The sequence below is a fragment of the Takifugu rubripes genome, chromosome 14 (assembly GCF_901000725.2).
Source record: "Takifugu rubripes chromosome 14, fTakRub1.2, whole genome shotgun sequence".
NCBI lineage: Eukaryota > Metazoa > Chordata > Actinopteri > Tetraodontiformes > Tetraodontidae > Takifugu > Takifugu rubripes.
This window is the reverse complement of record NC_042298.1, coordinates 4,994,322-5,006,938: the sequence shown is the minus strand read 5'-3', so window position 1 is coordinate 5,006,938 and position 12,617 is coordinate 4,994,322. Positions and strand designations below refer to the sequence as shown.

The 12,617-nt window shown below is 43.1% G+C and overlaps 3 protein-coding genes across 4 annotated transcripts; 2 read left to right on the top strand and 1 right to left on the bottom strand.

The window, feature by feature from the left end:
• Positions 1 to 5,640: 5,640 nt before the first annotated feature.
• LOC101065001 (thioredoxin-related transmembrane protein 2-B) lies at positions 5,641 to 8,319 on the bottom strand. Its single transcript, XM_003970332.3, has 8 exons — positions 8,020 to 8,319; positions 7,873 to 7,933; positions 7,265 to 7,378; positions 6,896 to 6,972; positions 6,683 to 6,789; positions 6,402 to 6,467; positions 6,150 to 6,279; positions 5,641 to 6,075 (listed from the first exon to the last, which is right to left on the bottom strand). Exons 1-8 carry the CDS (start codon positions 8,206 to 8,208, stop codon positions 5,923 to 5,925), a joined length of 897 nt encoding a protein of 298 aa, XP_003970381.1. The 5' UTR covers positions 8,209 to 8,319; the 3' UTR covers positions 5,641 to 5,922.
• Positions 8,309 to 9,914, top strand: LOC115246468 (polyamine-modulated factor 1-like). The gene is made up of 5 exons (XM_029846873.1): positions 8,309 to 8,609; positions 8,967 to 9,072; positions 9,165 to 9,265; positions 9,388 to 9,583; positions 9,746 to 9,914. The coding sequence occupies exons 1-5, from the start codon at positions 8,380 to 8,382 to the stop codon at positions 9,809 to 9,811; spliced, it is 699 nt and encodes a 232-aa protein (XP_029702733.1). The 5' UTR covers positions 8,309 to 8,379; the 3' UTR covers positions 9,812 to 9,914.
• Positions 9,915 to 9,938: 24 nt separating this feature from the next.
• Positions 9,939 to 12,604, top strand: LOC115252283 (mediator of RNA polymerase II transcription subunit 19-A). Of its 2 annotated transcripts, XM_029846875.1 has the most exons (7): positions 9,939 to 10,063; positions 10,166 to 10,345; positions 10,682 to 10,804; positions 11,329 to 11,462; positions 11,575 to 11,671; positions 11,748 to 11,842; positions 12,303 to 12,604. In XM_029846875.1, the coding sequence occupies exons 2-7, from the start codon at positions 10,258 to 10,260 to the stop codon at positions 12,366 to 12,368; spliced, it is 603 nt and encodes a 200-aa protein (XP_029702735.1). In that variant the 5' UTR covers positions 9,939 to 10,063; positions 10,166 to 10,257; the 3' UTR covers positions 12,369 to 12,604. The 2 variants fall into 2 exon arrangements, with proteins under 2 accessions (XP_029702735.1, XP_029702734.1); XM_029846874.1 differs by having other exon boundaries at positions 9,991 to 10,345.
• Positions 12,605 to 12,617: the final 13 nt, after the last annotated feature.

The following is a 12,617-nucleotide window of genomic DNA, read 5'->3' as shown; positions in this document are numbered from 1 at the left end:
AAGAAGCTGGAGGAGATATGCATGGACTTACTGTAAATCCTTGGTGGTAGTGCAGTATTTTGGTTAATCCCTTTGAATTAAAGCTGAAAACAACAGTACTTCAGTTTCTTGTAGTCGTGGTCTAAATATGGACACAACTTTATTTGAAATGACAACCATTACATCTTCCATGGCAACAGCTGTTCGAATTAGTCCATGAAGGTCGGTCTGCTTTGTCAGATCATGTTGCATTTTGTGCATCAAACATAATTAAACTGCAAATATGTTTTTTTGTATTTGTATTCTGTATTTTCTCATGACATATTTGGAATGACTGCTGTATATCTACAAAAACTCCCCAAATACTGCATTTTATGTCATTTTTGTGTCTCTTTTCAAGTCAAAGAGCAGTCTAGATCAGATGGAGAGCCAGTCAGCTGATGCAGAGCCTCCGCCTCCTCCAAAGCCTGAGCTTCGTTATCCTGGCTTCTCTCGTACTGACACAGAAGGTTTGTTTTACCTTCTTGACACAGTAAATTAAATATAAAAATCAAATATTTAAGTTTTTGTCAAAGCAATTCTTCCCTTTCTGGCTCCTACTAAGTATATGGCACATTAAAATGTAAAAGAAATCCACCAGGTGATGAAAATCATAAATATTCAATATTTCTGATAAAAATCTGACCATATACAGTGGGACCTCTACTGTCCTACTGTCTTCTACTCATTTTGTTCCTGGAGAAGCCTTGCACTGAATTCCTACATTTAGTGTGCGGTAATCTAATTGTAACATGTATTTGTTACATGTTTTGATGCATTTTAATGATTTATAAACTTTGTAACTTTGGAGGGAGGCAGAGGTGTTCAAATTTTTTGTCAGTGCATTGCAACATGCCAGGAAGGCACGAATTGCTTTAATAATTGACTGTATTCCGTTGCTGGAAATGCATGAATGACTTTCTTCGTCCTCAGAGAGCAGCCTTTTGACTGAAGCTCCACCCACACCATCAATGTATCAGTACAGACCAGGCTACAGCAGCCCAGGAAGAAACCACACGGCCCTTCCACACCCTAATAAGGTATATGTGAGTTTGTATTCAGAGACCTCAAATTGCTGAGCGTACATGGGTTGATATTGCATGCAAACATCATGTGGATTCTGTAGGTATTGTCAAAACAATCAATATGAACTTAGACATTAAGCTTTATTCTTTTATTCTAAACCACATCATTTCTACATGTATCTTTGATAATGTCATTTCAAGCTATTCAAGCACTGATGATATACAAAACCTTTTTGAGCAGCAATATGTAAAGATTAGTGCTACAGATTTGCTGGTGGTTGATATTCCACAACTTTTCTATCTTCCTTTACCGTTAATGCCATACCCCTCTTTTTTTTTTTTACTTTTAATTGATCATCAGTGACCATCGGTTAATAAGTAAGTTTCAGCCAGTCCTGTTTGTGTGTGTTCAGACCGTTGACCCCTTTTACAGTCTGTGTTTAAGCAAATCTATCCTTTCCCCTGAGAACACCATTAAGTGGAATGCTTAGTTTATGGGACCATTATTGTAGCACAACGGTTTGTAAATGTTTCACATAATCTCTAAATAGAAAGTGACATTTGTACAAATACTTGTGTGCATTTACAAATGTCATTGTGCATTTTCAAAAAGTATCCTTACAGATAGTTTTACATATTTACAATGCTTTTGCAAAGTTGTGCACATATTTACAGATAGTTCTGCTACAATTCTGGCCCAAATACTTCATTTACTGTTTGTATTTGTTATATGTACACGCCCTCCTTGACATGCGATTTCAATGTTTGTTGAAACCAGCCAGTGTTTCCCAATTCAGTAGTGTGATGATGCCGCTAGAGCACCGACCAAACATGAAAGGTCTCCTCACCACTCTGTCTTTTGTTTAAGGTCTGAGTTGTTTTTGTTACGTATTAAACAACATTGTGATTTTTCATATTTCACCTCTGCCCTCACACCTACCTCCGTCTTCATCGCATTATTCTTCAGCATCTTCGCCTCCTGACTTTTTGTTTGTTTGTTTTCTTCTGTCCTTAGATGATCCGTGGGGAGAGTCTCGATTCTCCGTCTCCCTCCATCCTCCAGTCCAGTCACAAACCCAGTTACCGCTCAGAGCCCAGCAGCCTGGATGGGGCCACAGTGGTCGGGGGAGGTGTGGGGCTGCGCAGACTTGGAGGGGAAAGGCGGCAGGGCCCCGGAGGCCCTGGTGGGACTGTTGCAAGCATGTCTGTGGGCATGTCAGGCTACTCGCTGTCTGGACGTTCCTACACCTCTTACCCATCCTCTCTGGTTCTGTCCACTGGGGGCTCCCGCTCCTCCAGTCTACTACATACAGCACACAACCCCCTCACCACGCTCCAATCAGAAGGCACCACAGACACGAGCTACAAAAGCCTGGCAAATCAGACCCCTCGGAATGGCAGCCTGTCTTACGATAGCCTGTTGACACCATCTGAAAGCCCAGAGTTTGAGTCAGCTGCTCACGAACTATCTCCACAGAAGCATTACGCTGTGTTTCAGCCTGAGGTGGTGTCCCCGAGCACTCGGTTGCAGGGCTACACATCGCCCTTCCTCTCAGCTCAGATTGCCCAGCAGAGGGAGGGGCAGCTGTTCCAGGGCTCTGCCACTTTCTCCTCCCCCCACAGGGCTTATCTGCGTGCCATCAGCCCTACCCCTCCCTCTTCTGGACCTCCTGAGAAGCAACATCTTCTCCACCTTAACCAGGACTATCCTTCCCGAGCCTCGCGGAGCCATTCAACTTCATCTTATTCCCCTGGGGTTCGCTCCTTGGAGCCCCCTATCTCCCCACCGCCACGCAGCCTCTCCCTCAACAAATCCCAGTCTTGCACTGGCGAGGCAGGGCATCAGCACAAACCTCGGCCGGGAGCGGGCGGAAGCGCTGTGCTGGGAGGAGTAGGAGCTGGAGGAGGGCAGCAGACTCCACAGTGAGTAACGATGCCTCGCCAGATCTGTCAGCCTGAAACTCACCCCCCTCTCCTCTTCCTCCTAACCCTTGTCTTGTTTTCTAATTGATGTCAGCTGTCCTCTTCCTCCCTGATCTGTGTGAGTTCTTCCTTTCCTCCTTTACAGTTGACAGCAACCTTTTGCATGTTTACTATATCATAATAATTAAAGGTTTGTAGGGCTTGGCTTGTTTTTAGGAATGCATTGATACTAATGTTAATATTGGAGGACATTGCTTCATTGTTTAACATTAAAACAAGGATGAGGGCATCAGGGTCAACTCATGGATCAATTTTCAGTTGTATCTAAATGCTAATGAGATTCAATTTACATTTATTGATGCAATTTTTTTTGTTGAAACAATCATTGAAAATCCTGATCAGTGAAGAAACTGAATGCTCCCCTCCTTATCACAATCTGGAATCCACATCAGTACTCTCTCTGGAATTTTCATCCTGCATAAAATTGGATTGATGCAGCTCAAATGAAGCAGTTTGTGGAATCTACCTTACGTCCTGGCATTAAAACCACGCTTCATCTCTGCATGCCTAATCTCCCTGCATTTCCTCGACCCTCTTCTGTCGTCTTCTTACCACATGAAGTTTTTTTTAAATGTCTTACAGGAACAGTGTTTGTAAAATGTTTTACAGAGTATTTTTGTCATCACTTTTTAATGTTGGTCCATTTACCTCCACTTTCATTGTCCTCTCTCCTCACCCTTAACTCCCCCCCCCCCCCCCCCCCCCCCCCACACACACACACCACCACCGCTGTTCAATCAGTTCAATCTCTCGCCCAGCCTTGACCAATCACAGCACCTCAAAACCAGGGGGCGGAGTAAAGAAGGTGACTGGCGTCGGAGGCACCACTTATGAGATATCGGTCTGAGCAGCAGACCTCCTTCACGGTGTATCACGAGGAGGTTCTGGGACACTACGGTTGCTGATACTAGTACTACTTAACGGAGCTGGTTAACATGAACAATCACAGGCCTCTGAAACAAAGTGGCTCCTCTGCTGCAACATACTGAACATACAAGGCCTGTGTGGTACAGTCTCCTCAGCTGGCCCTCAGATTTGAGTCAAAGGGGACATTGGTTTATTTTCTGAACTTCGTCATGGCTGGATACAGGTATGTTTATTAAATCTGATTCACTGTTTTACTTTGGGTACCTTAGCACAGAGTATTGACCACTGTTTAATACCTAAAAAAGATGGCCTTCATCCATTGGATGTAGAATCACATGGGGGATGGAGGACTGTTAAAAATGAATGAATGGACCACCTGTGTGTTGAGATCAGAGTGTCTATACAGTATCAGTTTAGTTTTGCAAACCCTTTTTTAAACCTATTGTTTTATATAAATGTATAAAATATTGCTGAGTGATTTGGGGGAAAATTGTCAGGTATCAAAGAGAATTATTGATGAGGGTGGCAGGTTTATTGTGTTTTATTGTTCATAACAGTCATTTGAGATGTTGCCTGTTCATATTTAATGGCTGCATCAGCCAATGGCCAGCTCTTGGAAATGGAAATGACATCGTCCAAAGAGAATGCTGATCCCTTCCTGGGCAGATGAGGCGGCAAATGATTGAGCTTATTTTTTTGAAAGCCACAAAGACTTTCGGATTCACGGTTGCAGCACAAGCCTCTTTGTGGAATGTATGCTTGTAATGATTCTGCTAGAGCCATTATGCAAATGTTTGTAGCTTTAAATTCATTCTGTCTCTCTTGTTGGTTTTTCTCCCCTGTGAGATTTTGTCTGTCTATTTTTAGCAGATGACCAGCCAAACTGGGACAGTTAAGAAAGGGCTTATTTATTTGACTCTACAACCTTTTAATTTTGGTCACAATTTCAAACCAGTGTCTTTAGTTAGTTCTCTTCAAGAGACAATGTGGGAAAAAAATAATTAAAAAAAGAGGCTTGCTAAACCCAGTTTAGCTCTAAGAAGGGACTGGTCTGTAGTGATATTTATGCCTTGAAAAACATTGATTTTGTAATTTTATTAACTTACCAGAAGTAAATTTTGCAGCATATTCGATTTTTCTTCAGTTCTTTTAATTGACAAGTTAAGAACACACATTTGAAGATTTTTCAGGATTGGGCATTACATTAATTTATTTGCTTTAAAAAGCGACCCAAAGTTCTGTTTGTAGTAATGTCTGCATTGGCTGGATGTAGCACGTTGTTGGGGTACAACACAGAGAGACGTTGAACCCGAACGACTGAACAAATTCTTGATCTGTCCCAGGCCGTCTGTAGTGTGCATGTGACTTTCATTTGTCGTGCTGGACGCTTCACCGGTGTGCATACTTGTGAGAATACTGTCAAATGACCACCTGCTTCAAATGTGGGGGAAAAATAATGAGGCAGCATTAATGGAACAAGACACCATTGTGTGGGAATCAGGACAACCTGTGTTATTTTCCTGCTCCGGCCACCAGTAGAGGCCAGTGAACAATGTTAAAACTGTGGGTAAAGTAAATATACTGTATTAGATGATATCACCATCATGGGCTGTGATGAATGGACTAAGTTCCAAATTTCTGTAATGACTACATAAAGACATTTCCAAAATGGCCTTATAAAGACTTTATAAAGATGTCTTCTCGGAATAAAAAAAAAAAAGGTCAAACTGACAAAAAGGAAAAGTGTTCAGAATCTTAACTGCATACATTTATTCCCTTTCAGCTCTTTGGTTGTGTTCTTGAAATATACGAAATGGATAAATACAGTGCAAATACAGGCAGTGGAAAATCACAATGTTGACAAAAATGCATGTTTAAGACGTAATTCAGTCAAAAGCCATAAATGGCAGCGAAGTATCACACGGTAAGCACTCAAACAACTACTACACGTGCTTTCGCCGATGGTAAATAGTCCGTGCTTGAGATTACATTAAGGCAAAACGTCAGACAATGCATGCTCGTCCTCCCTTTATTGGTCTTTCTTGCTTTCTGTAGGAATTGTCGCGTCACTGCTGCCCTCTTGTGGTTCAGAGCCGTTTTCCTCCATCAAGCCGCGACCTTTGTTCATTTTCTTTGATTTTTGGAAGAGCTCGTTGAGGTTAAACTCTCGGATGATATTCTCCTAAAAATGAAACCGCTAAACATTAACCATCTATATGTTTTTCTGTACAACCGCCTAAATATTAACAGACGAACCTCGTTGTAAGTCCAAGACACAGCTCTGCCTTTATTATCCACCATCGGACGTCTCATGATCTCTTGCCCTCCTTGGAAGAGCACCAGAGTGGGCAGCTGCTTGGCCAGAGGAGAGGCGCTGACCTTGTACCTGCTCAGAAACAATCCAAATTAACAGTCGGTACGCTAAAGATGAGCATAAACATTATTGTGCTGTTAAACTACAGAAAAACAAGATCAGACGCCAAATGGGACAGCAGAGAAAAGCGTGACCTCTTTGAAACCTCTCCATAACGTCCGATGTCCACCTTCGCAAACTTGAGACCGGAACAGTTGTACCTGCAGAATAAATGGGAGAAAAAGTCAAGTGATGCTTAATAAACATTTTATTCTGTTACCCTCACTGCAAGCAAAAAAAAGCATACTGTCAAAGTGTTTAAATTCATTATGCACTTTAATCAGCATTAATCTGTGAGTATATCAACAATTATCAGATAATTCAACCAACTGAGATCTTGCAGGCTTCGATATCCTGAATGTCTTTGATCTCTTACTTGAGAGACAGATCGGCAAAGATCGGAGCAAAAGACTGGCATTCGGAGGACCAGTTGGCGTAGAATTCAACGATCCAGCTGACCCGACTGTCTCCCTGTAACTCCTCCTATCCATTCAAGACAGTGTCAGGTTACGCATCGACAAAATGAAACCCCAGAATGAGAAACCTTCAATGTCAGAGTCACATTAATCAAACGTCAGATATTACTCACATCGATGGTCTTGTCACTGAGGTATTTGATGTACTCTGGACCCATGTAGAGGGGGGGTTTACAGGTCATGACGAATGCTTAAGACAAGCAAAAACACAAAAGGAACATTTAATATTCCAGTTGAAATGATTAATGACGTCAATCAATACTGAAATGGCCTGTAAATGAAGATTATTCATTTATATTTATGCTGATTAAGAGTTTTCCCTTTGGTGCCTATACCTGGATATGAAAAAAATACATCTAATATTCCTGAAAATAAAAATCCTTAACAGGTCTCTCTGATGCTAAAAGAGCCATTTTATTAGCCAGACTTTAATGATGCTTGAAAAGCACAATTCTGTGACGAAATCCAGAAAGACCACTGACCCAGACAGAGCGCGAGGTAAAGGATGCCCAGCCTGACGTCCAGCCTGAAGAAGAGGATGACGTTGGCCACTTTGCTGAACAGAAACACGTTGCCTATGTGCTGCTCCAGTGTGACTGAGGAAGAAACCATGAAATGCAAGACCAGGGCAGCTTTTCCACAATGAGCACGGCACTTTCTGACTCCCCTTTAATGCGGGTTTACTCATCAGCTGCACTCTAGATCACAAATACCCATTCAGTTGGATAGTAATGCAGGACGCAACCTTTGAGTCGCTGCTGTGGTTGTGCTGATGTGGGTGACGTTTACACAATAAGCTCAGACAATGGGCTCTAAAACTGCGCTAAAGTGCCTTGTTTAGAGCCATTTCTGGTACATCAAGTGAAGTACACTAATACAAAAACTTCACTGAATTGCATTTCCTTTGCACCTGCATCAATTAGATTTAGATTAAAAATAATGGTGATCATCTGAAATGAGTTTTAAGGTACTGAGGTCAAATAAGCCCATGCATGTGCTCCCCTTCAGCCGTTGAGATGATCATGGTCGTGTACAGTGTCAACAAGTTGTATGACACGAGTTAGTTTACACTAAAATATGAGTGACTCACTCGCTCTCCTGTTCTTCATCATCACTATTGCGCTGAGAAACATCAGGATTTCTATTTCTCTCTGTAAAAAAATAAAATAAATGCAAGAAAACCAAAAAGACTCTGCAGAAGCGAATGAAGCCAGCAGTGATCTCCAGGCTCTCTCACCCAGTCGAAGTCGCAGGAGTTCCCGTCCTCGCGTTCCGTCGCCAGGTGCTCGCACAACCCGGGAGCCTTTCGGACCACCAGGAATGCGACGGTCATGAAGAACGACAATAGATAATACGGCTTCAGGAGCCATTTGTAAATCTGCGGTAAGTGGTACAAAAAGGCGCAGAGTCCTGTGATTAAACCCATTCTGGCTGCGATGACTGGCGAGCACGACTTTGAGGGGGAGTGACAGCTGGATTTAAGGTCGTGGCCAAGCGGACGCCACTGCGCATGCGCCAGATTTGGGTTTGTTTTTGTCCCCTCCTGCTCACCGTAGATTTGGTGAATTTGGCGGGATTTGTGAAGTGTAAACAGAAAATGGAGCAGAGCGAAGTAGAAACACAAGAGCCTACTGGAAGCCAACATGTCTCAGACAAGGAATCTGAGCACCAGCAAACGAAGGAGGCAACAGGCGATGTTTCTTCTCAGGAGCCGAAGCCTGGATCCGGGGGTAAGATGTCCGAGGAGAGCGAAGCTCGGGTTAACAGGTTCAAGCTGTTCGAAAAGGTGATGCAGAAGAGCCTGGAGAAGTTCATCGAGCTTGCCAGGTAATATTTCTTCGTCTTTTAGCGTCTCTTGATGGTTATAGTTGCAAAGGTCCAAAACTATAATTGCAGTCATAAGATCACGGTAGGAAAAAATCAAGATCTCTAAATGGTTTTTACAACGATTCTTCAGTCAGCTGCTGTAAACCGGTTTGGTTGATAATTATAAACCTCTTTTTTGCATAAATTAGTGACAGGTGAGAGTTTTTATCTGTCATTTTTTAACTAACTCTGTTAATTATTATCAAAGCACCGTTATCAGGTCGTCTTGTATGCGGGTGGTCGGATTTGAAGACCATTGCATGCATCGACCTGTGGGTTCACTTCACTGCAGCCTTCCAGAGACCGTCTCTCCTTCAGTTTCCACAGATTTTCCAGCGTGTTCCGACCACTCTACAAGAAGAACCCTCAGAAGATGGAAAACATTCACAAGCAGTTCATAGAGGAGCTAAAGAAAGCTATACAGGTGCACCAAATGCTACAGCGCTTATAGAATTACATAAGAAAATAAAATGTCTGCCTTTATTGGTGAATAACGATTATGACAAAAAAAATTAGGATGACATCTGCAAATTGGTTGAAGAAGGGCAGTTGGAGGCCAAACTGAATGAGCTGGACAAACTGGAGCGTGCAGCCAAAGACCGGCCAAACCCTGCATGGTCCGTGAACCCCATCACACACATTATTTTCATCCTATAACTTTAAAATGAGCTGAATTTTTAATCTAACACAAGTCGCAGCTCAAGATTCATAAGACAATCATTTGCCTTGTTCTTTTTAGGCGGCCCAGTGGGATTCCCGAGCAGGATTTCTGCAGTTTTTTGATGCCGTACTTTCAGAAGCAGGAAGCCTACATGCGAGTGGAGCTGAAAAAAATTCAGGCAGAAAATGCAGCACTGGCACAGAAGGTTCAAGCTGGTCGAGAGGGCATTGCTGAGACCGAACGGCGTATTTCATCAACAGTTGATGAGTGGAAGGTGAGGAGAGAGCACGGAAGACATAGAAAAAACATCTTAAAGGCGTGACAGACACTTAGGTCCTCTGAGCATGAGCAGATGCTGCTGTTCGACATCAAATATGATAGAACAGTACTGAAACTACAAAGAATAACTCTTCTGTTATTTATTTTTCCTCTGCAGGCATCAGTCGCAGAGTTTGAAAGGCTGGCGGCTTCTCTCTCTCCCGCCGACGTGTTTGATGTGTGACTGTCGGAGGGAGACCAGCAGGCCAAAACTGTACATAGTCATTTAGTTATTCTCTGTTTGTCCAAAGAAAATAAAATTGAAAGCTGGAAAATCCAGACCCGGAGACCTGTGGCCTGCATTTCCTGGTGCGATCTAAACTTTGCGTGCGCGTTTGTGTGTGGTATTACGGTACGCAGGCCTCCGGCGGAAGATCACGAAGACGTCGGAGGCCCGACGGTTTGCGGTGGATTCCTCGGGAGTGCGCTCGGCCATGTACGCCTGAACAAACCGGCGGCTTCTTTGTACGTTGTATACATGTATTACTTCCGATAGATATGACTGAAATGTTTTCAACTCTGTTCGGACAAAATGAAGCTCAGGGACCACCTGGCTCGTCGTCCCTGGGTTTTGGACCGAGCAAACCTCCGCCGCCCCTGCCGCAAAGTCAAGTCCCTTTAGCGGCGCAGATGCCACCACAGCTCGGGGATGAAGGCCCTGCTCTTCGAAAACCCGGAGCTATGAATGAACCCTTTTACCTACTGCGAGAACTTCCTGGTACAGTTGAATTAACTTATATTTGGCTGCTTGAGTTATTTTTGACGGCTGCTCTCAATCGGTTGCAGCACCGTTTGTAAACAGTGCTAGCTAGTGCTAGCCAACAAGCTAACAGTTGGAGGAAAACATTCCATCCCCTTTATGTAACAACCAATAGTTTATGACGTTTAGTTATGTGTTGCCCGTTCTGTAAATCAACATTTTATTTAGACTCAAGTTCCAGTTGGTGAGGTTAAATTGATATGTCATGAAGCAAGAATCGGTCCCTTGGCTAACGCTAAACACTAGATCACTAGTCAACCTGACATAAAGTGGTAGAAATCTTTGTCTTTTTAGTGGGAAACGAGCTAACGGGAAACACTAACCTCATCACACACTACAACTTGGAGCACGCCTACAACAAATTCTGTGGGAAGAAGGTGAAGGAGAAGCTCAGCAACTTTCTACCGGAATTGCCAGGTAGGTTTTACCGATCGAAACCCGACAGCCAGTTAGAAAAGACGGGGACAACAGTGATGATGGACAGATCCCAAGAAGGGGAAGTGTGGGGTCAATGATGTCGATAACTTCAAGATTATTCAGGCTTGATCTTTGTAATATCATAATAAACACTGAAAAATTGAATCTCCAGCTAAATGATGTCTTAAGAAACACTTTTAACCTTAACATTTCAAGTTCCCTCCTATGTTGTATAGGATGTTTTCAGTGTTTACCAGAATTACAGTCTTGAAACATGATGAACAATCAGGACTCAGTTGCGATCTGGCTCTGTGACCGGGTACACTATAAAAATCAGCTGTGAATTTCATCACTGCATCCACAAATTAATTCCAAAACACTAAGACCATTTGTCATATGCCACGTTAGAGAACTCATCCTTTGAACGCATTTGTATTCACAATTTGATCAGAAGAAAATCACATTAATCTCAGTGAGCTTGTGTCTTATATTTGTTTGTGTGTGTTTTTCCTGTTGTGCTGCAGGTATGATTGACTGTCCAGGCACTCAGGATGGCAGCTCGCTGCGTTCTCTGATCGATAAGCCTCCGGTTTGTGGGAACTCCTTCAGCCCTCTGACTGGGGCTCTGCTCACAGGCTTCCGATTACACACAGGCCCGGTACTACTCCAATACACCACACACACACACTCTAAAGTTACACCTACCTGTTTCCAGGATTAACGTACAGAAGCTACTGCTGTTAATAAATGTTTATTGTGTGTTTCTTTAGCTCCCAGAACAATACAGACTAATGCACATACAGCCTCCAAAGAAGAAGAGCAAACACAAGCACAAACACCATCGACCGCAGGACCCATTACCACAAGGTACAGAATACAGAAGTTAAGCAGCAATGGAAGTTGTGTTTTCAGAGCGCTAACCTTCATCTGTCACACCTTCAAGAAACTCCATCAGACACTGATCCCAAGAAGAAGAAGAAAAAGAGGGATGATGATCCTGACCGCAAGAAAAAGAAGAAAGACAAGAAGAAAAAGAAAGTAAGACAACCCATCAGCAATTGATCAGTTGTGTTTTTTAGAGCCGAATTTAGTTCAATGCAGAGCTACGAGGCTGTCCGTGACCTGTAAAACTCCCTTAAGACTTTAACATTTTATTATCTCGAAGAGTCAGACCAAATCGGACGTTGTCCTGCTTTAATCCTGGCTTTCTATTATCCTATTTGGGTCATTTCCACTTGAAATTGAAAAGCTTCTGTTCTGAAAAAGACACATATTTGCGGGGCCCCAGGTTTGACTTGTTAACCGGAGTTTGACCTGGTAGTGACCTGTGGCTCCACACCAGAAACAAGCGCAAAGGTCATGACCCTGATGACTGAAAACATTCTGTCAGGAAGGCTCTTGCTGATAAAGCCCCATCCTTGATCAGCCATGGAAACATTTATAGCGGCGTCACATTTAAATGAATAAAGCCATAATTGTCTGCCTGTCCGTCTTTCAGAACCGCCACAGTCCGGACCATCCTGGCCTCACTGGATCACAACCCAACAGCAGCAGCCTCAGATAGGAAGGAAGAACTGTATGGATGCACGTGTGCGAATGGGCATTTTGTAAGAGGCCAAGTGTATTTTACAGATACTTGTATTGTTGAGAGTATGCTTAATATGTGAGGATGGAGTTTCCTGTGTGAAAGGAGCAGGCACACATCCACTGTGTAACTGCGCTGTACATAAGCCCCGCCCCTTTTGTTTGTGATACCTTTTGATCAGAATGCCAAAAATAAAGTTTGGTTATCTTTGCGTTTGTCTGGGGATGT

Coding starts and splice junctions, on each gene's coding strand:
- LOC115252283 (XM_029846874.1), top strand. CDS start 10,126: ATGACTGAAATGTTTTCAACTCTGTTCGGACAAAATGAAGCTCAGGGA. Junction 10,805..11,328: donor CTTTCTACCGGAATTGCCAG/GTAGGTTTTACC, acceptor GTTGTGCTGCAG/GTATGATTGACTGTCCAGGC. Junction 11,672..11,747: donor GCAGGACCCATTACCACAAG/GTACAGAATACA, acceptor CACACCTTCAAG/AAACTCCATCAGACACTGAT.
- LOC115246468 (XM_029846873.1), top strand. CDS start 8,380: ATGGAGCAGAGCGAAGTAGAAACACAAGAGCCTACTGGAAGCCAACAT. Junction 8,610..8,966: donor AAGTTCATCGAGCTTGCCAG/GTAATATTTCTT, acceptor TCTCTCCTTCAG/TTTCCACAGATTTTCCAGCG. Junction 9,266..9,387: donor GACCGGCCAAACCCTGCATG/GTCCGTGAACCC, acceptor TGTTCTTTTTAG/GCGGCCCAGTGGGATTCCCG.
- LOC101065001 (XM_003970332.3), bottom strand. CDS start 8,208: ATGGGTTTAATCACAGGACTCTGCGCCTTTTTGTACCACTTACCGCAG. Junction 6,973..7,264: donor TTACCTCGCGCTCTGTCTGG/GTCAGTGGTCTT, acceptor GCTTGTCTTAAG/CATTCGTCATGACCTGTAAA. Junction 6,790..6,895: donor TCAGTGACAAGACCATCGAT/GTGAGTAATATC, acceptor TTGAATGGATAG/GAGGAGTTACAGGGAGACAG.